Source organism: Bos taurus, chromosome 16 (assembly GCF_002263795.3).
Source record: "Bos taurus isolate L1 Dominette 01449 registration number 42190680 breed Hereford chromosome 16, ARS-UCD2.0, whole genome shotgun sequence".
Lineage (NCBI taxonomy): Eukaryota > Metazoa > Chordata > Mammalia > Artiodactyla > Bovidae > Bos > Bos taurus.
In genome coordinates, this window is record NC_037343.1 from 19,167,288 (window position 1) to 19,192,675 (window position 25,388).

A 25,388-nucleotide genomic window follows, 5' to 3' on the forward strand; every position below is an offset into this window, starting at 1 on the left:
ATTAACATTGCTTTTGAAGACGTGAAGCAGGATCTATCACCTTGATTTGTATCAGGATTACAAAGGTGGAGTTTTGTATGTGAAAGCTCCTGAAATTGTATGTAAAAGCTTGTGTTAAAATTGTTCCACAAAATTAAGCAAGGATGGGGAGGAAAAGGTGGCATTTCTCTTTATGGTTATTAAAGTACAGTGTCTCAAGTATATGAGATCCTGGGGTATGGCCATGGAAAGGAATATGGTTTGGGGGATTGTATGACTTTAAGAATCATTGTTCATTAAGATCTTGGGGGCCTTGCAAAAAAACTGAATGTTGATTTGATTTTTTGTTTTATTTCCTGAATGCACTACCGCTTTGACCTAATATCCAGCAATAGTTAGAAAGGTCTGGTATATCAGTATAGTTGAAAGAATTTATAGTAAGCAATCTTTAGTAACTACTTTGGAAAACTCTGGGAATTGAGATGTTTCTTTTCTCTGCTGTCACAAATGTCAGCACCTTTAATAATGAGGTCATTATTATGCATTTTCAGGAATCAGCTATTCATATCTCTCAGTGTTTTTCCAAATAATAACATTCCTCAAGTGTAGCAAAGCAACTGGGTTCTGTGAGAGTAAAAGTTTCTTCTATCATTAGAATTATTTTCTGCTGCCCTACAGTACTATTCCTCATTAATTTATGGTAGCAAAGATATAAAAGAAATTGTGCTAGATTTGAAGTTCATCTTGTATTTTAGTTTGCTACATGAGCAGGCTGTTTAGAAATTCAAGTCCTAAAAATATAATATTAAGGAAGTACTTTCAAATTCTACTTAAAAATATAAATGAGTCTTTAATCACAGTTATTAAATGTGCCTGAAATCTCCTCTGTCAAGTTCCAATGAATGAACTGCGTATATACATTGAAAATATTGGGACTAGCACAGTAAGTTCAAGATGAGTGAGGATCGTATATGAATATGTGGATGAAATGCCATTAAATGCTCATTCTTAGTCATGTGCCATATGTCAACTCCTTGAAATAGAACAAAATCTGTTGTCCCAAAGAAGAGAGGAAAAGATGGGATTCAGTTCCACTAGTTATATCTTACTGCATGAGATAGAGGCTCCTCTAACCAGAGGCAGGCAGCATCTCCAGACAATAACGCCAGATTTCTGCACCACTCTGCTTCTCACCAACATCTGCTTCAGCTTGCCACTCTCTCCCTTCATTGACATTACAGTGCAGAGGCCAAAACACAGAAAACTAGTAGAAACACATTAAACAGATTAAATGATCTTCATATTCCCAGTTGTTTTATGAAAAGTTCTGGGAGCGGTACATGCACAGAAGTGTCCTTTTACATGGTTCAAACAAGGGTTTCAAATGTCGTGGGCTCTAAGACAGCAAACCATCTTAGAGACAGAAGATACATCTTCAGTTCTACAGGCCAGCGCAAAATTCAAGGTTGCTGACCTTGAGTCTACTCTGAGTGGAACACTGTTAGAATTGAAATAACTGGAATGAGAAGTGTCCCAGCAAATCCCACCCTCCCTGTGGATTGATAAAAACTGGACCTGAATATATTTCTCCTTTTTAAAAGAGAAAAACATGAGTTACAAGGCTTCTTTACGTAATAGCACAAGTGAAACATTTTCTAGAACCTTAAAAGGAGAATTTGTTTTTCATATACTACTTCTATGTGAATCAGTGGAAGTGTTATAAAACATTTGCATGGTGTTCTTAAAAATAACAAAAGGGGCATGCCTTTGTGAAAAAGTGCTTTAGGAAACAGGTACCTGTAATTATGAAAAACAGGTACCTGTAATCATGAAAAGACAGACATGAAAACAGAGATATTAAATGACCTTCTTAAAGAAGAAAGGAAAGCAAGAAAACCTAAAAAGCCTCTCAGAATTAAAATCTGCACTGAAAGCAGAAAAAATACTGAGTTAAAAATGCACAATATGAAAAAAAATAAAAAGGAAAATGAGTAAGAAGAAGGCAATGAAAGTCAAAATTTATTGATATTGAGAATAGAGAATAAAAAATCTAATTGACTTGAAAAATAAATGGGATAAATAATCATAGATCTAAAATATCCCATAAAACATGACTCAAAATGAAGTTTTATATCCAGAAATTGAATAGATTAATATACAGTATTAGTGAAAATACTGGCAACATATCCAAAGACATACAGAAACTTACGACATTTTGAAAATCAACTAAATCTAAAAGACAATCTGCAAAGGAGAAAAAGAATCAGGCAACTTTCAGACTTATCCTCCAAAACATTAAATGTGGAAGACAATGGAAAAATTTGAAGAAGTTCTGAGGTAAAATATTTTAATCCAAGAATTTCATACACATCGAAGTCATTATATTTATGTGCAAATATAACAGAAAGGTTTTATGTAGGTAAAAATTAAGAGAATGTACAAAGATAGCAGAAACATGTTCATTCAAGCAAAAATCAAATGGTATAATGGTAAAGAATTTGACTGCCAGTGCAAGAGACTCAGGAGACTTGGGTTCAGTTCCTGGGTTGGGAAGATCCCCTGGTGAAGGAAATGGCAACCCACTCTAGTATTCTGGTCTGGAAAATTCCATGGACAGAGGAGCCTGGCAGGCTACAGTCCATGGGGTCACCAAGAGTCAGACACAACTGACCATACGAGTACTAAAAGAACATGTAGCTCATTTATTTATTTAACTGTAATCATAAAAATTTTCCAATAATGTTATCTAAAAGATAAAGAGATGAAGCAAGCTCCAGAACTTAAGATTGGAGAAGTTTAAGAATTGATGATAAATATCAAAACTAGAGACAGTAATTATGTAAAAATGATTATATAATAATTTATTCACCACACACTGAAAGCAGCAGATGAGAAGGGCAAGGAAAGTAAGAGTATACAAAATTCTTGATCAAACATAAAATATAAAGACTCAGAAAAGTAGAGAAAGACATCACTAACCAATGTTAGTAGCAATGAAAGTTGAAAGATCACTACAGAAGATAAAAGTTGTGGTGAAGATCCAGAACATTTACTAACACCCATGTGATTCTGTTCTTGTCAGATAGGGAGACTACATTTTCTGGGCTCCTTGCATCTGAGTGAAGTCATGTGATCAGTTTGTGCCATTTCTGACCCGAGGTATTAAGGACCAGTTGGCCGTCTCTGACTGTCTCTGATTTTCCCAGCAAGAGAAGGACTTCAAGGCACAAGGGAATGTGGATGTCCTGAATGGAGAGAGCCAAGGTCCTTAAGTGACCCAGGATGAGTCTAGAAAGAGATGAGGAAAAGTTTTAAATAAAATTCAGATTTCGGTTTTGGTTCTCGTGTGAATCCTAGGAAACAAGACAGAAAATATAGATGTAACTATGGGATGGGGGATTTGAAACTTGTTGTTTCACTGGAGACTTCTTGAGTTTGAAGTGTTTTTGTGACCACCAGGTTTACTTTTAAATTAAAGTGTGAATGTTTGAACTAGAGTTATACATGTAATTTGGAGTTAAGCTATGAATACTAATTGTATTTGAAGCAACAGGATGGAATGAGGGTTTCCTATGAGATTACATTAAATATGTGTACACTGGGAAGTATTTCTCAGGTATTCTAATCCTGTTCTGAGTAATCCATATTGTATAGACCACAGAAATTTATGAGTAGGTATTGCTTTACTATAGCACATCAGGTCAATCTCAGTGAGTTGGAAAAAGAAGGTTGAAGCCATGGATACAATCTTTGTTACTAAATGCCACTTTTTCAAATAATTTAAAACAGTTGTTAGACAGGCTTGTTGAAAGTCCTCTTGCAAAAGGATTATACTCTGTACATGCTGTTGGATAATTTTTGTGTTGTGTGAGCTCATGTGCTCATTCACTCAGTCGTGTCTGACTTTTTGCGACCCCATGGACTGTAGCCCTCCTGGCTCCTCTGTCCATGGCACTTCCCAGGCAAGAATACTGGAGTGGGTTGCCATTTCCTATTCCAGGGGATCTTCCTGACCCAGGAACTAAACCCATGTCTCTTGCATATCATTGCCCCACCTGGGAAGCCCTGTTGGATTATTTTTAGAGATTGTTATCAATATTAATTATGTCCTTTAGATCTTTATCAGCTAGAATAGGGGTCAGCAAACTCAGGATTTTACCATGAGTAAAAATCTGTCCTCTTGGTCAAACCTGGCCTGCCACTTCTTTGTATATAACCTGTGAGCTAAGAATGGCTTTTATACTTTTAAATTGTTGGGGGAAAAAATCAAAAGAATAGTTTTTCATGACATGTGAAAATGAAATCTCACTGTTCACTATAAATTTTTATTGGAACACAGGCATACTTGTTGAAGAGTTGTACATTGCTGTTTTCATGCTACAATGACAAAGTTGAGTAGTTCTGACAGAGAATGTATATTGCCTGCAAAACCTGAAGGGTTTACTGTCTGGCACTTTATAAAAAAGTTTGTGGCCCTAATCTCCAGCAATTAGAGTAAACCCCTCCACTCAAAGGATCTCCAGTTTTGTCTAGGATTGAATTTCTCAGTCATTTCTCATTAGTAGGCTCAATGGGAGGTAACTTTGCCTCAGTGTAAAAATCTGGAAGGACCTTACTAAGGCTATTTTATAAAAGAAGTGTTTATCTTGCTCATAGATTCTTAGAGTCCAGATTCCCAAATTCTATGGGGAAGAGCTCTGTGTCATCAACTAAGTACTTCTTGGAAAACTTGATTTTATCACTTCTAGAGAAATTTTTTTACTCTGGCTGAGGGTAAAAGTGCTCACATGAAGAAGTGGGAAAATTCTCCAGAGCTACATCCAAGTCAGGCTCCTTATCTTCCCCAGCAACATATCTACATACCTTCTATCTAGTTTATGCAACTAAAACAAATACCTGTATTTGCAACCCTCCCTGCCCCCAGGTCCTTCCGTCTCTCATTGTGTTCCAGCTCCTTTCAATAATCTGCCAGGGAATATCCTATTTAAAGGAAATGTATATGAAATGTGTTAATTATTCATTATTCTATATTTGGCAATGGAAAAAGGACAGCACATTCCTGCTTGGGAAGTGAACTTGATAAGGGTAAACAGGGACGGAGTTAGTTACCTAAGCTTCTGTAACCAAGGAACCCTTAAATAAAGTGATAAATGAAATAAATATTAATTTATATCTCACACAATAGCCTCAAAGTAGGTGAATCAGATTGTGTTCCATGTGGTCATTCAAGAACCCAGGTTCTTTCTCTTATGTGGCTTTGGATCTGTAAGGGTGTTGGCCATGCCTGCAGAGTTTAAACAGAGAACACTGCTGTATATATGGTCTAGTCCCGAGAGAAGAAGACAGAACAAGAGGCACGTCCTTGGTGTTTCGTGGTTATGACCCTAAAAGACACACATCATTTCTTTGCACTTTCTATTGGCATGAACACAGTCACATGGATACAACCAACTGCAAAGGAGGCTGGTAAATGCAGTCTCTAAGGTGAGCCAATGATGGTGGGTGCTTTTAAAAGAGGTGCGCTTTGGGATGATTTGTATGTATTAAAACCTGAACAGGATAAGTTCAAAGTCAAACTTCTAGCTGCAAAATCTGGTGGTTTCTGATTAAGAGATCAAGATGAGGCATATGCTTTTTGTGTGGATTTGAACTTTTTGAATAGTGATGCCTTCAACTTTACGAATCTTCCAGAGTTTAGTGAGACAATGTAAGGAAGGAATTATGTCATTGATCTCTGCATTCCCAGTGCCTGGGACGAAAAAGTCAAGGATAAATATTCATGGAAGGAAGAAGGAAAGGAAAAAGAGGGAGGAAACTAAAAGAGAAAAAGGAAAGAGGGAAGGAAAAGAGAAAGAGGAGAGATGGACAAAAAAGATTATATTGGGTTGGTCAAAAAGTTCATTTGGGTTTGTCTGTTACATCTTATGGAAAAATCTGAACAGACTTCTTGGCCAACCCAATATGAACCACAGCGTGAACGTCTGAAGGTTGAGGGGAGCTCTTGACAGATGGACAAGTGGACAGTATTTGGATAATTTTTTTCATTTCCTCTTATTTCAATACCTTCCTCTCCTCACCACCTCCAGTATTTTCTTGCTCTTTTCTGCCCATCAATGACCTCATTAGTGAGGAGACCTCAGAAGAGGTGCTGCCTTTCTACACTTTTCCCTCATGGGCATTTTTCACCATTTATTTTAGAGTGAGCAGTCAAAATGGGAAGGATCTCACTAAATCACTCTTGACAAAGTGCTAATAACCATTAAGGTCACATGCAGGAGAAATAGCTGAAAATGGGATGCTTACGTTGGAGAAATGCTACTGACTAACTGTAATTTGGGGTAAGTCACCAAGGTGCAGTTGCTAACTCCTGGGGCTCTATGAATAACTTAAGTGATATTTTGTATCTCTTCCTATAAAAATGTGAATTTTCTCCAATGAAATCATTTATTTTCATCGTATTTCATTAGGTTGAACTATTTTCTTTTATATAAAAAGTAGGGACAAGAACCACATCTTTCTCTAAGGACCAGGGAGAAGGGGGCTGCAGCCTGTAGAAAGGGGAGGCCAGTGTCAGGGGATATTCTCCCTTCAGCAATGTGGGAAGAGTTTCAATCAATTACTGGGTTTTTCAAATCAATTCCAAAATTATCATCTTTGTGTGGAAGCTTCTAATTGCTAAATGGCACCCCACTCCAGTACTCTTGCCTGGAAAATCCCATGGATGGAGGAGCCTGGTAGGCTGCAGTCCATGGGGTTGCTAAGAGTCAGGCATGACTGATCGACTTCACTTTCACTTTCCACTTTCATGCATTGGAGAAGGAAATGGCAACCCACTCCAGTGTCCTTGCCTAGAGAATCCCAGGGACGGGGGAGCCTCGTGGACTGCCATCTATGGGGTTGCACAGAGTCGGACATGACTGAAGCAACAGCAGCAGCAAAATATTATTTTATTTTTCAAATACTGCCAGCAAGACAATGTGTGGAGGATGGGGAAGTAAATATGGCCCATGTGCTACCGGTTTGTAATATTTGCCCTAAAAAATTAACTGAACAGATGCAGGGTGCATTTTCCTCACATGACCTCACATAGTGATGTAAACGTTTAAAGTGGGCACTTTTAAAACTTTAATAACTTATCCCCATTAATCTGTGATTGGTGAAAATTTACCAGAGATATTTTACTTGGAAAATGGTGTGAGCATGTGGAGGGTCATAATTAAGACAAAACATACTTTAAAAATGCATTTTATGGTTTTTATTAAATAAACGTTGTTTATTCATGACTTTCAACTTACAGTTTTGTTCCTTTTAGCATGTTAGACAAGATGCCATTTTATCCCACAAATCAAGAAAACAATTGAAATTAAAATTGCCAAAAAGAGGTGGCTCTTTCACAGCCGAAAGACTTGTTAATTTACTTAGGATAGCCGGTTGCAAGAAGAAAGAAAATGATAATGCAACACGCTTTCACAGAGCTGACCCTCTTCTGAGAGTTAACCTTTGTACTCACAAATAGTTATCTGAAAAATTCCTAAGGTATGAATGGAAATAACAGCAGATTGCATTACCTACATCCCGAAGGTCAGAGGTTCAGATTACCAAGGTAATGAAACTTCAGTGAGCTGCTTCAGATCTATTAGGTTTGTCAGTTTTTATAAGCATGCTTACTTCAGGCATGCAATTATAACATAAAGGAACTATATTGGTGAAAATTCAGTCGCTGGATCTCAACAGAAGTATTCAAATGTCAGATGTGGGGAGGGCATCCACCTTCCCGAGTAGGCTTTTAAGATGATTCAGGTATTGAGGGCGAAATAGAAAGGAGATGAGTGAAAATATATTATACATAAAAATCCATCTCCATATAAAAACTTTTGTATCTTTTCCTAGAAGTGTCTCAGGAGGTAATCACAAGCATCAATTAACTTATATTCTTCCATGTAAATGGCTTAAGAGATCCCAACAGAGGTGACACAGATCATTAGAAATCTGCAACCTTATAAAACCCTAGTAAATAGTTTTTTATAAAAATGGCTTATTTAGTAGCAATGTAGATCAACATAACCAATGCTAATTTTAATTTACAATTAATGTCACCTGACACTGGTTTTAATCCATAACTGATATAACAGGGGCAAATTCACTCAAGGTGTTCTATATAAAATAGGAAGCATTTCTCTTAGGCTATAACAAAATCAAAATCAGAAGGTTGCAATTGCCCAACCAGGCATGATTTTTCGTCTTTTTATATACTAGCAGATGATTATCCTAATAGATACAGTTTACTTTCATAAAACACATATTTTAATAGGGATTTCCAAGTCAGATATTTCTTAATATTTGGTAGTATCCTAGCAAGTTCTGATTAACTATTTGCCAGATCAAAAGTGATACTTCTAAGAAGGATTATAATATATAGTGCCATGATATATTCAGTCTTGTTTTTGTCTGATTGTGACATTTGTTGTTCAGTTGCTAAGTTGTGTCTGACTCTTTGTGACCCCATGAACTGCAGTACACCAGGCTTCCTTGTCCTTCACTATCTTCTGGAGTTTGCTCAAACTCATGTGCATTGAGTCAGTGATGTCGTCCAACCATGGATCACTAAAAATTAACAGATCAGCTGGTAAATGCTACTCTTCTGACCAACCATATCTGAAATTTCAATTATGTGGTTTCTAAAGATGCAGGTGGAGAAGGCAATGGCACCCCACTCCAGGACTCTTGCCTAGAAAATCCCATGGACAGAGGAGCCTGGTAGGCTGCAGTCCATGGGATCGCTAAGTCGGACACGACTGAGCGACTTCACTTTCACTTTTCACTTTCATGCATTGGAGAAGGAAATGGCAACCCACTCCAGTGTTCTTGCCTGGAGAATTCCAGGGACAGGGGAGCCTGGTGGGCTGCCATCTATGGGGTCGCACAGAGTTGGACATGACTGAAGCAACTTAGCAGCAGCAGCAGCAAAGACGCAGAAGCAGACTAGACCATATGTGAGCTCTTCTAACTGCCTGTAAAGTCATGTTATAAATGGGCTAAGGGTAAGTCCCTGTGTTATCAAATCAAGTTCAGTGATGGTGGCCAGGTTTTGTTGGCTGTGTCAAGCTGGAACCCTGGCTATCACCAGTACTGATGAAGATTCACTTGGAAAGATCCATCACTTTACCGCAATTCTAGTAAATGGATCTTGCTAATTAATGATGAGTTATGATAAGACTGGGGGCAGACCTCTGTAGGAAAGTGCACAGTATTATACTGTATCAAAAAGACTTGCAGAATTAGAGAAAATATTTGCAAACAGTGCAACTGATAAGGGATTAATCTCCAAAATACATAAACAGCTCATACTGCTCAATATTAAAAAAACAAACAAACAAGTAGTCCAATCAAAAAATGGGTAGAAGATCTAAAAAGACATTTCTCCAAAGAAGATGTACAGATGGCCCAAAAGCACATAAAACAATGTTCAACATTACTAATTATTAGAGAAATGTAAATCAAGACTACAATGAGGTAGCACCTCACACTGGTCAGAATGGCGTCTGCAAGAAGTCTACAAATATTACATGCTAGAGAGGGTGAGGAGAAAAGGGAACTGTCCCACACTATTGGTGGGAATGAAAACTGGTACAGCCACTATAGAGAAAAGTATGGAGATTCCTTATAAAACTAAAAATAGAGCTACCATATGACCCTACAACCCCACTCCTGGGCATATAGTGAGTGAGTGAGTGAGTGAAGTCACTCAGTTGTGTCCGACTCTTTGCGACCCATGGACTGGAGCCCACCAGGCTCCTCCATCCATGGAGTTTTCTAGGCAAGAGTACTGGAGTGGGTTGCCATTTCCTTCTCCAGGGGACCTTCCCGACCCGGGGATTGAACCTGGGTCTCTCGCATTGCAGGCAGACGCTTTACCATCTGAGCCACCACCTGGGCATATAACCAGAGAAAAACATAATTCAAAAAGATACACACACTCCTCCCCTATGTTCATAGCAGCACTATTTACAAAAGCCAATACAAGGAAACAACCTAAATGTCCACTGAGAGAGGAATGGACAAGGATGTGTTACATATATAAAATGGAATGTTTTTCAGCCCTTAAAAAGAATAAAACTATGCCATTTGCAGTGACATGGGCAGACCTAGAGAATACCACGCTAAGTGCAGTAAGTCAGACAGAGAAATACAAATATCATATAATATTGCTTACATGTAGAATCTTAAAACAAGATAAAAGTGAACTTATCTACAAAACAGACTCTTATATGTAGAAAATAAACATATGGTTATCAAAGGGGAGGTTGGGAGAGGGATAAATTATGATTTGGTATTAAAATATAGATATTACTATATATAAAACAGATAAACAACAGAGTGTGGCACAGGGAACTATATTCAATATCTTATGATAACATATAATGAAAGAGAATAGAAAAAAGAATATATTTATATATATATGCATAACTGAATCACTTTACTGTACTAGCACAACATCGTAAATCAACTATCCCCTTCACAGATCACGGCCCTGTCATGGTGAAGGGGCTTCATAACTCAGTGAAGCTTTTAGCCCTGCCATGTAGGGCCACCCAAGACTTACAGGTCATAGCAGAGAGTTTTGACAAAATATGATCTGCTGCACTGGAGGAGGGAATGGTAAACCACCCCAGTATACTTGCCGTGAGAACCTCATGAACTGTGTAGAGGCACAAAAAGATAGGACATCAAAAGATGAGTCCACAGGTCTGAAGATGTCCAATATGCTACAGGGGAAGAGTGGAGGAGAACTACTAATAGCCTCAGAAAGAATGAAGCCGTTAGGCCAAAGCAGAAACGATGCTCAGTTGTGGATGTGTCTGGTGATGAAAGTAAAATCTGATGCTACAAAGAACAGTATTGCATAGGAACCTGGAATATTAAGTCCATGAATCAAGGTAAATTGGATGTGGTCAAGCAGGAGATGGTAAGGATAAACATTGACATCTTAGGAATCAGTGAACTAAAATGGACAGGAGTGGGCAAATTTAATCTAGATAAGCATTATATCTACTATTGTGGGCAAGAATCCATAGAAGAAATTGAGTAGCCCCGATAGTCAACAAAAGAGTCCAAAATGCAGTACTTGGGTGTAATCTCAAAGTGACAGAATGATCTTGGTTTGTTTCCAAGGTAAGCCATTCCACATCACAGTAATTCAAGTCTATGCCCCTACCATGGATGCCAAAGAAACTGAAGTTGATCAGTTCTATGAAGACCTAGAAGACCTCCTAGAACTAACACCAAAAATAAAAAAGATGTTCCAGTGATCACTGGGGATTGGAATGTAACAGAAGGAAGTCAAAACATAACTGGAGTAACAGGCAAGTTCAGTCTTGGAGAACAAAATGAAGCAGGGTGAAAGTTAACTGAATTCTGCCAAAAGAATGCACTGGTCATAGCAAATACCCTTTTTTAACAACACAAGAGACGACTTTACACGTGGACATCACCAAATGGTTAATACCGAAATCAAACCGATTACATTCTTTGTAGCTGAAGATGAATAAGCTGTATACAGTCAACAAAAAGACCTGGAGCTGACTATGGCTCAGAGCATCAGCTTCTCATAGAAAAATTCAGGCTTAAACTAAAGAAAGCGGGGAATCACTAGGTATGAGTCAAATCAAATTCCATATGAATATGCAGTGGCGGTAACAAGTAGATACAAGGAATTAGATCTAATAAACCGTGTGCCTGAAGAACTATGGACGGAGGTCCATAATACTGTACAGGAAGCAGTGGACAAAACCACCCCAAAGATAAAGAAAAGTAAGAAGGCAAAGTGGTTACCTGAGGAGGCTTTACAAATGGCTAGAGAAAGAAGAGAAGTGAAAAACAAGGGAGAAAAGGAAAGATATATCCAACTAAACACAGAGTTCCAAAAAAACTGCACAGAGAGACAAGAAGGGCTTCTTCAACAAACAGTGCATAAAACTAGAAGGAAACAACAGAAGGGGAAAGACTAGGAATCTCTTCAGGAAGATTGGAGATATCAAGGTAACATTTCACCCAAAGATGGGCACAATAAAGGACAGAAACAGTAGACACCTAGTAGATACTGAAGCGATCAAGAAGAGATGGAAAGAATACACAGGAGAACTCTACAAAAAAGATCTTAATGAACAGGATTACTATGATAGTGTGGTCAGTCACCCAGAGCTAGCCATTCTGGAGAGTGAAGTCAAGTGTGCCTTAGGAAGCACTGCTGTTAATTAAAGCTAGTAGATGTTATGGGATTCCAGTAGAACTATTCAAAACCCTAAAGGATGATAACATCAAGGTTTTGCATTCACTGTGTCAGCAAATCTGGAAGACCCAGCAGTGGCCACAGGACTGGAAAAGGTCAATCTTCATCCCAATTCCCAAGAAGGGTAGCACTCATCTCCCATGCTATTAAGGTCATGCTAAAATCTTGCATGCTAGGCTTCAGCATTATATGAACCAAGAACTTTCAGATGTCCAACCTGGGTTTAGAAAAGGAAGAGAAAGCAGAGATCAAATTGTCAACATTCGCTAGAACATAGGGAGAGCTAGGGAATTCCAGAAAAACACCTATCTCTGTTTCAATGACTATATTAAAGTCTTTGACTGTGTAGATCATAACAAACTGTGGAAAGTTCTTAAAGAGATGGGAATACCAGATCATCTTACCTGTCGCCTGAGAAACCTGTACGCAAGTCAAGAAACAATAGTTAGAACCTTGTATGGACCAACTGATTGGTTCAAGATTGAGAAAGGAGTATTACAGGGCTGTCTGCTGTCACTCTGTTTAACCTATATGCTGAGAAATGCCAGGCTGGATGGGTTACAAGCTGGAATTAAGATAGGTGGGAGAAACATCAACAACTTCAGATATGAGGATGATACCACTCTAATGGCTGAAAGTGAGGAGGAACTAAAGAGCCTCTTGATGAGGGTGAAGAAAGAGAGTGAAAGAGCTGGCTTAAAACTAAATATTAAAAAAAAAACTAAGATCATGGCATCCAGCCTCATTACTTCATGGCAAATACAAGGAGAAAATGTGGAAGAAGTGATGGATTTCCTCTTCTTGGGCTCCAAAATCAGTGTGGATGGTGACTGCAGCCATGAAATCAGAAGACAAATGCTTCATGGCAGGAAAGCTATGACAAAGCTAGACAGTGCTGAAAAGCAGAGACATTACTCTCCCCACAGAGGTCCCTATAGTCAAGACTATGGTTTTCCCAGTGGCCACATATGGTTGTGAGAGCTACACCATAAAGAAGGTAGAGTGCCAAAGAATTGATGCCTTCGAGCTGTGGTGCCAGGGGAGACTCATGAAAGTCCCTTGCAAAGCAAGGGACTCAAACCAGTCAATCTTAAGGGAAATCAACCCTGAAAACTCGCTGGAAAGACTGTTAGTGAAGCTGAAGCTCCAGGATTTGGGTCATCTGATATGAACAGCTAACTCATTGGAAAAGTCCCTGATGCTGGGAAAGATTGAGCGCAAATGGGAAAGAGGGCATCAGAGGATGAGATGGCTGGATGCCATAACGGATACAATGGACATGAACTGTGGCAAACTTCGGGAGGTGGTGAGGGACAGGGAGGCGTGGTGTGCTGCAGTCCCTGGGGTCGCAAAGCGCTGGACACGAGGGGGTGACCGAACAACCACAGCAACTGAATCACTTTACTGTACACCTGAAACTAGCACAGCGTCATAAACCAACTCTACTCCACTAAAAATAAGAACGGTGGTAATTGCTACTACAAAAATTAACACATGGACGCTTGTATCAAAATTGACTGGTGTGACAGAAACCACATTCCCAATCCGAAAGGAATAGAAGGAGGAAGAGAAGGTCCAAGAATGGAAAGGAGAAGAAAGAACTTCCTTTGAAAAAGAAAAGCACAGGGAACTTGGCTTTTCATTACTGTCATTTCAAAAATCTGTTCTTTTAAAATTCATTTTGATACAAACACAGGAAGGGGAAATAAAGAAGCACGAAGCTGACTTACTTGGTTTCACCCATCTCACGTCTATGGCCGTGTGGTTAAGAACAGTCACAGTGACATTGGCTCCTCTCTCCGGACGCCCAGCTAATGTTTTCACTGTCGCTTCTTGACTTGGTGTAAAACCCACACTGTTATGTACAAAGACCTTATACGCATACGTCGTAAACCTAAAAAGTTGTTTTTAAAAAATACATAAATAAATTTCTCTTTCCAGAAAACAACACACATTTTCTTTTTCATCACAATATACAGACTTCCCCCTGCAGAATGAACTATTTTGTCCCTCCTCCAAATACATTTCCTTTTGCATCCTCGCACAAAAACAGCATTATTATTCTAACTCTCAATTCTTAATCAAAGTGTTAAGGAAATATTATATAAGAAATGCTAAGCAAATACCATTGTTCAAAATAAATGTGGTTTATTGTTTTTCTCATCCTTATTGTTTTCATAAGTGGTGAGGATTACAGCTCAGTTCAAGATGCAATTACACATCTGGCATTTTGCCAGCTTTCTATCTGAATTTGATCCAGAGAGTTTTATGCTCTTCTTTTGGGAAACGGATCCATTTCAAATATCAGATTCTCTCATCACCATTTTTTGCCTATACCTGTAGTCCTGTCCCATAATCTCACTGGCAGAGAGATTAACTCCTAAATTAAATTATAAAGCTGTGACCAAAGTATACAACATACTCCCACCGAGGTTTTGCTATGGTGAACTGCATTTTGCCATTGTGAGAACATGTTTACTTGAGTCAGTACAGTGGAAGCTGAACACTGATTTTCAGAAGAAGAAAACTAGACATGGTGATGTGATATGATGTCCTAAGTCATGCTAAGTTGCTTCAGTCATGTCCAACTCTGTGCAACCCTATGGACTAGTCTACCAGGCACTTCTGTCCATGGAATTCTCCAGGTAAGAATACTAGAGTGAGTTGCCATGCCCTTCTCCAGGGGATCTGCCCAATCTAGGGATTGAACCTAGGTCTCTTGCATTGCAGGCAGACTCTTAACCATCTGAGCCACCAGATGCAGACTTCCCAAATCATATATTAAATCGATGGGCTGATGCCACCAGTTCCTCATCCGTTTTGGCTCTTTCAGGCAGAAGACTTATCAGACATTCTCTTTTTTTTTGGGTCAAACTGCCCAGGTAGGAAAATACTATTTACAGACACAGTCAAGCTTTGACTGGACTATGGCTTAGACCAAGAGCTTGCTTAAACACGTTGTACAACACAAGACCCTCTCCAGGGGGTATCCAGGCCTTAGGGCAACTGCTGGCCTCAGATCATCACTTTCTTTGGGTTTCAAAGATCATCACATCCAATGCAGGGCCCATGGAATCTGCGTCAGTAATGACAAAAAAGAGAGGATGCCATTTGCAGGACTGTGCTAAGTAACTTAGCCAGAGTTACATCAGGATGCTCACAGAATTTTGCCACTACCCACAGAAGAAGTCTGTTTGCCTGACTTTCTCACTCACGGCCCAAAGGTATTTTTGCAGGGCTTGTCTTCAGGCACATTTGCTCTGTTATTGTAACTATAGGTAAAGACTTACTAATATTTTCTAAGCTATTTACTATCTATTTCCCCAAATAAATACTACCATCAGATCTTCTACTCTGCTTTACCTCATCTCCATGTGTCCTTCTTTTCTCTCTTTTTTTTTCATTTTGTATGCTATTGTGGATTTGTGCCCCCACCCACCAAGATATGTTTAAGTCCTAACCCCTGGTACTTGCAAATGTGACTTTATTTGGAAATGGGGTCTTTGCAGATGTGATCAAGTTAACATAAGTTTATACTGGATTTGGGAGAGCTCTAAATCCAAAGGACTGATATAAAAGAACGAAGAGGGAAATTTTGTTACAGACACACACAGGGAGAAAATGTTCACAGGGAGAAGATGGGGGGTAGAGATTGGCTTCATGCTGTCATAAGCCAAGGAGCAACTGGGGCTACTAACAGTTGGAAGAGGCAAGAAATGGTTATTTTCTAGAGGCTTTGGAGGGAACATGAGCTTCCCTAGTGGCTCAGTGGGTAAAGCGTCTGCCTACAATGTGGGAGACCCAGGTTCGATCCTTGGGTTGGGAAGATCCTCTGGAGAAGGAAATAGCAACCCACTCCAGTACTTTTGCCTGGAAAATCCTGTGGATACAAGGAGCCCAGTAGTCTACAATCCATGGGGTCGCAAAGAGTCGGACACGGCTGAGCGATTTCACTTTCACTTTGGAGGGAACATAGTCCTGACAGTACTTATATTCCAAACTTTCAGCTTCCAAAACTGTAAGAGAATACATTTCTGCTGTTTTAAGCCACCCAGCAGTGGTAGAAAACTCACACATATGCTTTTTAGCAAGTGCTAAATAGTCCATAGGCTTCACAAGTGGCTCAATGGTAAAGAATCCACCTGCCAAGCAGAAGACTTGGGTTCCATCACTGGGTTGGGTAGATCCTCTGGAGGAGGAAATGGCAACCCACTCCAGTATTCTTTCCTGGGAAATCCCATGGATAGAGGACCCTGGCGGGCTATGTCCATGGGGTCACAGAAGTATAGGACATGGCTTAGCAACTAAACAACAATAACAACAAATGCCTATATGACAATGACAACTGAAAGATAATAATAACAGTATTTACTGAGTACATAATACATATCAGGAATTTTCTACATGATTTACTCATTCATTCTTCACCATAGTATTATAATACCTGCTTTGAACATTAGGAAAATAACTAACTAGTCTAAGTTATTGAGCTAGGAAATGGGAAGTACAGACTCAAATTCGGACAATCTGATTCCAGAGCCTGCTCTTTTGCCCATGATGCTGTATTGCCAGCATCATCATGATGGCGATGATGATGATATTAAAAAACACCATGGTCAGCTAGATGATGTCATATCACTGGGGCTTGATCTCTGAGTTTTTTTTTTATGGCAAATGGGAGAGACTTTTCCTTACGCATCCAAATAATCTTGCCAAATTTCCTTTGTAACACCAGTATGAATGTGAAGGATGGTGATTCGTGGTTAAGAGGGGAGCAAGTCTGTGACAGTCAAATGAAACACAGCTAATGGCTCTCATGGGCACTGAACCAGTGACCTTGCTGTCATTAGCTCTGTCTCTGGGTAGAATAGTTTTAATTGTGCTTTGTTCCCCAAAATGGCTTAAAAGAAACTTAGCTAGAGTCTGGATGCCTAATCTCTCCTACAATATTTAAATTGTTCTTCTACATGTTTATTCTATGATACAGTTAGTAATCTTGATGGCTTTAAAGTGATATCATTTTCACGGTTCTTTTTACAAGTGGAATTTAAAACATCAGGCAGTGCTAAAATGATGAATTGCAAATAAGTTCTGTAGGGCCTTAGTTCTTCCTGTGTTACTTGAAACTATTTCATCATAATTTAGGTATGATGAAATATATGATTTATGTCTACACAGAATAAATTTAGGCCACACAGATATATATAATTGGAATGCCTGTTTTCAAAGTACAGTTGCCTCTTAGTATCTGCAGGGAATTGGTTACAACACCCCCATGGATACCAAAATTTGAGGATTCTCAAATTCAGTTCAGTTCAGTTGCTCAGTTGTGTCCGACTCTTTGTGACCCCACAGGCTGCAGCACATGAGGCTTCCCTGTCCATTACCAACTCCCAGAGTTTACTCAAACTCATGTGCATTGAGTCAGTGATGCCATTCAACCATGTCATCCTCTGTCGTCCCCTTCTCCTCCCACCTTCAATCTTGCCCAGCAACAGGGTCTTTTCCAATGAGTCAGTTCTTTCCATTAGGTGGCCAAAGTACTGGAGCTTCAACTTCAGCATCAGTCCTTCCAATGAATATTCAGGACTGATTTCCTTTAGGATTGACTGATTGGATCTCCTTGCAGTCCAAGGGACTCTCAAAAGTCTCCAACACCACAGTTCAAAAGCAACAATTCTTCTGCTCTCAGTTTTCTTTATGGTTCAACTCTCACATCCATACATGACTACTGGAAAAACCACAGCTTTGACTAGATGGACCTTTGTTGGCAAAGTAATGTCTCTGCTTTTTAATATGCTGTCTAGGTTTGTCATAGCTTTTCCTCCAAGGAGCAAGTGTCTTTAAATTCCATGGCTGCAGTCACCATCTGCAGGGATTTTAGAGCCCAAGAAAATAGTCTGCCACTGTTTCCATTTTTTCCCCGTCTATTTGCCATGAAGTGATGGGACCGGATGCCATGATCTTAGTTTTTTGAATGTTGAGTTTTAAACCAGCTTTTTCACTCTTTCACCTTCATCAAGAGGCTCTTTCGTTCCTTTTCACTTTCTGCCATAAGGGTGGCATCATCTGCATATCTGAGGTTATTGATATTTCTCCTGGCAATCTTGATTTCAACTTGCACTTCATCCAGCCCAGCATTTTGAATAATGTACTCTGCATATAAGTTAAATAAGCAGGATGACACTATGCAGCCTTGACGTACTCCTTTCTCAATTTGGAACTAGTTCATTGTTTCACGTCCAGTTCTGACTGTTTATATAAGGGACTTGAAGATGCTCAAGTCCCTTATAAAAAATAGCATCATCTTTGCATAGGATATATGCATATTTTTAATTCTTTAAATGCCTAGATTTCTTATAATACATAATATAATGTAAACACTATGTAACATTATTATCACAATGTGAATGTTATGTAAATAGCCTTTGCCTAATGTCACAGAGCTAGTTAAGAAGATTAGGTGGGCCTGTACTTTATTCATTTTTAATATTAAATTATTTCCACTATTCAATATTATTTTACTGAATTGAGATATCAGTAGGCATTTCACTGGATGTCATGCATTTGTCTTTTGCATTTTATTTAACTTTCATTTTTTCAGTTAAAATTTTAAGTAATAAGATCTTGAACTCTTTAAAATGAACTAAAATATACTGTTTTCATGACATCTGAAACCTAATCTCTGTCAGTAAGTACATATACCTCTGTCTACATGGGTCGGCATATACTTCCCCACTTCATGTCAAAAAAGAAAATATTCATTTGCTTCAAGTATTTTGTTCATTTTCTCTAGTTTATTGATTTTTTTAAGATAGACTTAAGTGTTGATATCAAATGTGATATTCCATTTAGTTAATGATAAAATACTTTTAAAAGAAAAATGCTCCTTCAGTTGACATCATATACTCATGCAAAACTTATGTATATCAATCAGTATCTTCTCTAAATACTAATTATGGTTTTTGGGTATGTTTTGAAAAATGTGCCACTGCAAATCCTGTAAGATATAGCTTTTGAAATCTGCAAAGTAAATGAAAACTTGTATTCAGTATATATTGTAGCCAGTAAAAACAAGCTGTTTGAAGGTCTATTTAGGAATACTAGGCTGTTGTACTAGTCATCCCCTACATGATTGATTTAGATCATTCTCCAGCCCCTCCCTTCATCCACATGGAAAATGATGAACTTGTTGTAAAATAGACATGACTCTGGTATCCTTCCTTGTAAAAGATAATACATATTAAAATCTTATTTATGGAACAAGACTCATTTCAAGGTTCAGTTGTTATTACTCAAATGAATGAATGAGAAAACTAGTTTAGATGATGAAGATTTTAATCTGTTTATTGAGTAGATAATTTTATAAATAAATTAATGAATACTAAATAGTTACTAAAGCATTCAGTCTCATAACTTTCAGGTCACATATAATTTGACTAGTAACATAAAACTCTATCTATCCAATAAAGATTCAATGCAATCCCTATCAAGCTACCAATGGTATTTTTCACAGAGCTAGAACAAATAATTGCACAATTTGTGTGGAGATTAAAAAACCTCGGATAGCCAAAGCAATCTTGAGAAAGAAGAATGGAACTGGAGGAATCAACCTGCCTGACTTCAGGCTCTCCTACAAAGCCACAGTCATCAAGACAGTATGGTACTGGCACAAAGACAGAAATATAGATCAATGGAACAAAATAGAAAGCCCAGAGATAAATCCTCACACTGATGGACACCTTATCTTTGACAAAGGAGGCAAGAATATACAATGGAGAAAAGACAATCTCTTTAACAAGTGGTGCTGGGAAAACTGGTCAACCACTTGTAAAAGAATGAAACTAGAACACTTTCTAACACCATACACAAAAATAAACTCAAAATGGATTAAAGATCTACACGTAAGACCAGAAACTATAAAACTCCTAGAGGAGAACATAGGCAAAACACTCTCCGACATACATCACAGCAGGTCCTCGATGATCCATCTCCCAGAATATTGCAAATAAAAGCAAAAATAAACAAATGGGACCTAATTAAAATTAAAAGCTTCTGCACAACAAAGGAAACTATTAGCAAGGTGAAAAGGCAGCCTTCAGAATGGGAGAAAATAATAGCAAATGAAGCAACTGACAAACAAGTAATCTCAAAAATATACAAGTAACTCCTGCAGCTCAATTCTAGAAAAATAAACGACCCAATCAAAAAATGGGCCAAAGAGCTAAACAGACATTTCTCCAAAGAAGACATACATATGGCTAACAAACACATGAAAAGATGCTCAACATCACTCATTATCAGAGAAATGCAAATCAAAACCACTATGAGGTACCATTTCACACCAGTTAGAATGGCTGCAATCCAAAAGTCTACAAGCAATAAATGCTGCAGAGGGTGTGGAGAAAAGGGAACCCTCTTACACTGTTGGTGGGAATGCAAACTAGTACAGCCACTATGGAGAACAGTGTGGAGATTCCTTAAAAAACTGGAAATAGAACTGCCTTATGATCCAGCAATCCCACTGCTGGGCATACACACTGAGGAAACCAGAAGGGAAAGAGACACGTGTACCCCAATGTTCATCGCAGCACTGTTTATAATAGCCAGGACATGGAAGCAGCCTAGATGTCCATCAGCAGATGAATGGATAAGAAAGCAGTGGTACATATACACAATGGAGTATTACTAAGCCATTAAAAAGAATACATTTGAATCAGTTCTAATGAGGTGGATGAAACTGGAGCCAGAGTGAAGTAAGCCAGAAAGAAAAACACCAATATAGTATACTAACGCATATATATGGAATTTAGAAAGATGGTAATGATAATCCTGTATGCAAGACAGCAAAAGAGACACAGATGTATAGAACAGTCTTTTGGATTCTGTGGGAGAGGGTGAGGGTGGGATGATTTGGGAGAATGGCATTGAAACATGTATAATATCATATATGAAATGAATCGCCAGTCCAGGTTCGATGCAGGATACATGATGCTTGGGGCTGGTGCACTGGGATGACCCAGAGGGATGGTACGGGCTGGTGCACTGGGAGGGGGTTCTGGATGGGGAACACATGTACACCCGTGGTGGATTCATGTTGATGTATGGCAAAACCAATATAATACTGTAAAGTATTTAGCCTCCAATTAATATAAATTTAAATTTTAAAAAAATAAATAAAAATAAAAATACCCCCCCCAAAATAAATTACAATGCAAAAAATAAATAAATAAAAATTACGGTCATACATTAAAAAAAAAAAAAAGAAATGATCCTTACTGAAATTTAGAAAGATGTTTTTTCCCTTGCAAATTATATTGCTTTCTTGTGTTTGATATACCATTATTTTATTCATTAATTAATTTGTTCATTCATTCAAAAAATATTTATTAGCACTAACATGCCTTGGCTGGAAAGCTATGACAAACCTAGACAGTGTGTTGAAAAGCAGAGACATTATTCTGCCAACATATGCTCAAGACTATAGTCTTCCTGGTGGTCACAGACAGTTATGAAAGCTGGACTGTAAAGAAGGCAGAGCACCAAAGAATTGATGCCGTCGAACTGTGGTGCTGGAGAAGACTCCTGACAGTCCCTTGGATAATGAGGAGATCAAACCAGTTAATCTTAAGGGAGATCAACCCTGATAACTTGTTGGAAGGACTGATGCTGAAGCTGAAGTCCCAGTATTTTGGTCATCTGATGTGAACAGCCAACTTATTGGAAAAGTCCCTGATGCTGGGAAAGATTGAGGGCGGAAGGAGAAGAGGGCATCAGATGGTGAGATGGCTGGATGGCATCACTGATGCAATGGAAATGAATTCTGGCAAACTTCGGGAGATGGTGAGGGACAGGGAGGTGTGGCGTGCTGCAATCCATGGGGTTGCAAAGAGTTGGGCATGACTGGGCCACTGAGCAACAACAGCAACATGCCAGATACCAAACACAGTGAACGTAATGTCTGTCCTACTGGGGTCTGTGTGTGTTTGTGTGTACATATATACAGACACATGTTTTTAAATGGGGACCTCTAAAATACATATTCATTTATTCCTTTTTCTTTCCACACGCATCCGATAGAGCATCTAATTTAACCTAATCTAGACGGGAAGTCTTCACAGAGGAGACAACATGGGCTATGGATCGCAAATAGTAATTTGGTCAGTAAGAAGCATCATTTAGGGCAAAATATGTGGACAGCTTAGATCTTGAAAGGGTCTGATGTTTTGGGAACCAATAAAATTCTTCAGTGCCTCAGGTGATTTTCATCAGAATTAAAAACATGTCAACTTTATTGATGTCCTAACAGAATTCGCATGTCAATATTGTCACCAATATAAATCATGTTTCCAAAAAATGCAGGCTATTCAGTTGCTCCTCCTACTAACTCTTCATTTCTGCCACAACCCAACACATGCTTTAAAACAACCTTACCTACTAGAGGATTTGCAAAACCTCTGATAGATACTATTCCTTACATCCTCAAATCCTTTGTGGGAATAAATAAATACACAAACAAATAAAAATTCAACATTATTTCCACTGCTTAAACCTGTATAGATTTTTCATTGATGGTGCATACCTTTTCCTCATGTATTTGTTGCTGAAAGATTTTTTTCCCTAAAAATGCTGAAGGTCTTTTGCTTTTGAAAATTGAAATGTAATGCTGATCACACTTGAAAGTTATGATACATTTTAGATTGTGAGTGAAAGTTGCAGCTGTCCTATTCCTGTAGCTATCTATATTTCTGCTACCAGAATATTATACCCAAGATAACCTTACTGTGATTCTGTCTCTGTTCTACTGTATCATCAACATGAAAAAGAAATGCAAGCAAAGTAACTCGATTTCTTTTTAAAGAAAACATTAGGTAATAAAGCCTCCAATGAAAAAAAGCATTCCTTTTAGATTTAGGAGTTCCTTTTCCATGAGGTAAGTTTTCAATATGATGACACTTAGAAAAGGACAGAATGAGGCAAACTTAGAACAATGAAAAAAAAAGGAAAAAAGCACTGTGACTCTACTAAATTATATGTGAAATAGATATATATTTGCTTATTTTGAAATACATACATTGCTAACAGATGGTACACCAGTGTAACAGAGTTGGCCTTCATTGATAAAGTGAAAAGTGAAGTGAAAGTTGTGTCTGACTCTTCGTGACCCCATGGGCTGTAGCCCACCAGGCTCCTCTGTCCGTGGGATTACCTAGGTAAGAATATGGGAGTGGGTTTCCATTTCCTTCTCCAGGGGATCGTCCCGGCCCAAGGACCAAAGATAGGTCTCCTGTATTGCAGGCGGATTCTTTACCATCTGAGCCACCAAAGAAGCCCATCTCATCTATAAACTCATCTTGTACTCACGCTGTGATATTGAGGAAGAAAATAACAGGATCCACCGTACACTGGTGGTCCTTCCATTCACCCTCCATGTTCATGAAGCTAACTCCTTTACTTAATACCTACAGCTTCAATATGTTTATGTTATAGGAACACGTGTCATGGAACTGACCCAGTGTTTCCATATTCGAAAAGCAGAAAATGTTATTTGTGCATATCTAATCTCATTACAAATTAATTCCAAATAGAAAAAGGAGTCTGCCAAGGCTGTATATTGTCACTCTGCTTATTTAACGTATATGCAGAGTATATCATGAGAAACACTGGGCTGGATGAAGCACAAGCTGGAATCAAGATTGCCGGGAGAAATATCAATAACCTCAGATATGCAGATGACACCACTCTTATGGCAGAAAATGAAGAGGAATGAAACAGCCTCTTGATGAAGATGAAAGAGTGAGAAAGCTGGTTTAAAACTCAACATTGAAAAAACTAAGATCATGGCATTCTGTCCCATCACTTCATGGCAAATAGATGGGGGAACAATGGAAACAGTGGCTGACTTTATTTTCGGGGTCTCCAAAATCACTGCAGATGGTGATTGCATCCATGAAATTAAAAGATGCTTACTCCTTGGAAGGAAAGTTATGACCAACCTAGATTGCATATTCAAAAGCAGAGACATTACTTTGCCAACAAAGGTCCGTCTAGTCAAGGCTATGGTTTTTCCAGTGGTCATGTATGGATGTGAGAGTTGGACTATAAAGAAAGCTGAGCGCCAAAGAATTGATGCTTTTGAACTGTGGTGTTGGAGAAGACTCTTGAGAGTCTCTTGAACTGCAAGTAGATCCAACCAGTCCATTCTAAAGGAAATCAGTCCTGGGTGTTCATTGGAAGGACTGATGTTGAAGCTGAAACTCCAATACTTTGGCCACCTGATGCAAAGTGCTGACTCATTTGAAAAGACCCTGATGTTGGAAAAGATTGAAGGCAGGAGGAGAAGGGGACGACAGAGGATGAGATGGTTAGATGGCATCACTGACTCAATAGACATGAGTTTGGGTGGACTCCGGGAGTCAGTGATGGACAGGCAGGCCTGGAGTGCTGTGGTTCATGGGGTGGCAAAGAGTTGGACGTGACTGAGTGACTGAACTGAACTGACTGAATCTCATTACAAAGACGGGGAATGAATGTCATATTCTTTTGACTATCATTCTCTAGAAACTATGTCCTCTTTAATGGCTTGAAACATTTCATTTTGTAGAGCAAAAAATTAGAATCTATGTCATTAATATTTAAATTTAGATTTTCCACTATATTTAGCTTAAGCATTTAAACTTGAAAACAGTCAAGTTTAGTCATTCTTTGTAAATAGAATTTTGTAAAAAAAATTTTTTGAATGCTTATATGAAGGTCTTTTTCCAGACTGCCATTGATAAAGAAATACTTGTAGGAATTTATAAACAACTGAAAGTAATAGGAGTTAGAACATTCCTCCATTCATAAACTCAATGGTGGCTAAATTGTTATATGGTGGCTCAGTTCAGTTCAGTCACTCAGTCGTGTCCGACTCTTTGTGACCCCATGAATCGCAGCATGCCAGGCCTCCCCATCCATCACCAACTTCCGGAGTTCACTCAGACTCACGTCCATGGAGTCAGTGATGCCATCCAGCCATCTCATCCTCTGTCATCCCCTTCTCCTCCTGCCCCCAATCCCTCCCAGCATCAGAGTCTTTTCCAATGAGTCAACTCTTTGCATGAGGTGGCCAAAGTACTGG

General features: G+C 38.7%; 1 protein-coding gene across 1 annotated transcript in view; it reads right to left on the minus strand.

The window, feature by feature from the left end:
- The window catches only part of USH2A (usherin), a 923,574-nt gene that overhangs the window by 274,955 nt on the left and 623,231 nt on the right, over nt 1-25,388 (minus strand). The window contains exon 43 of the mRNA NM_001191425.2: nt 13,999-14,162. Within this exon, the coding sequence (NP_001178354.2) occupies nt 13,999-14,162 (164 nt within the window). The remainder of the gene's footprint in view (nt 1-13,998; nt 14,163-25,388) is intronic.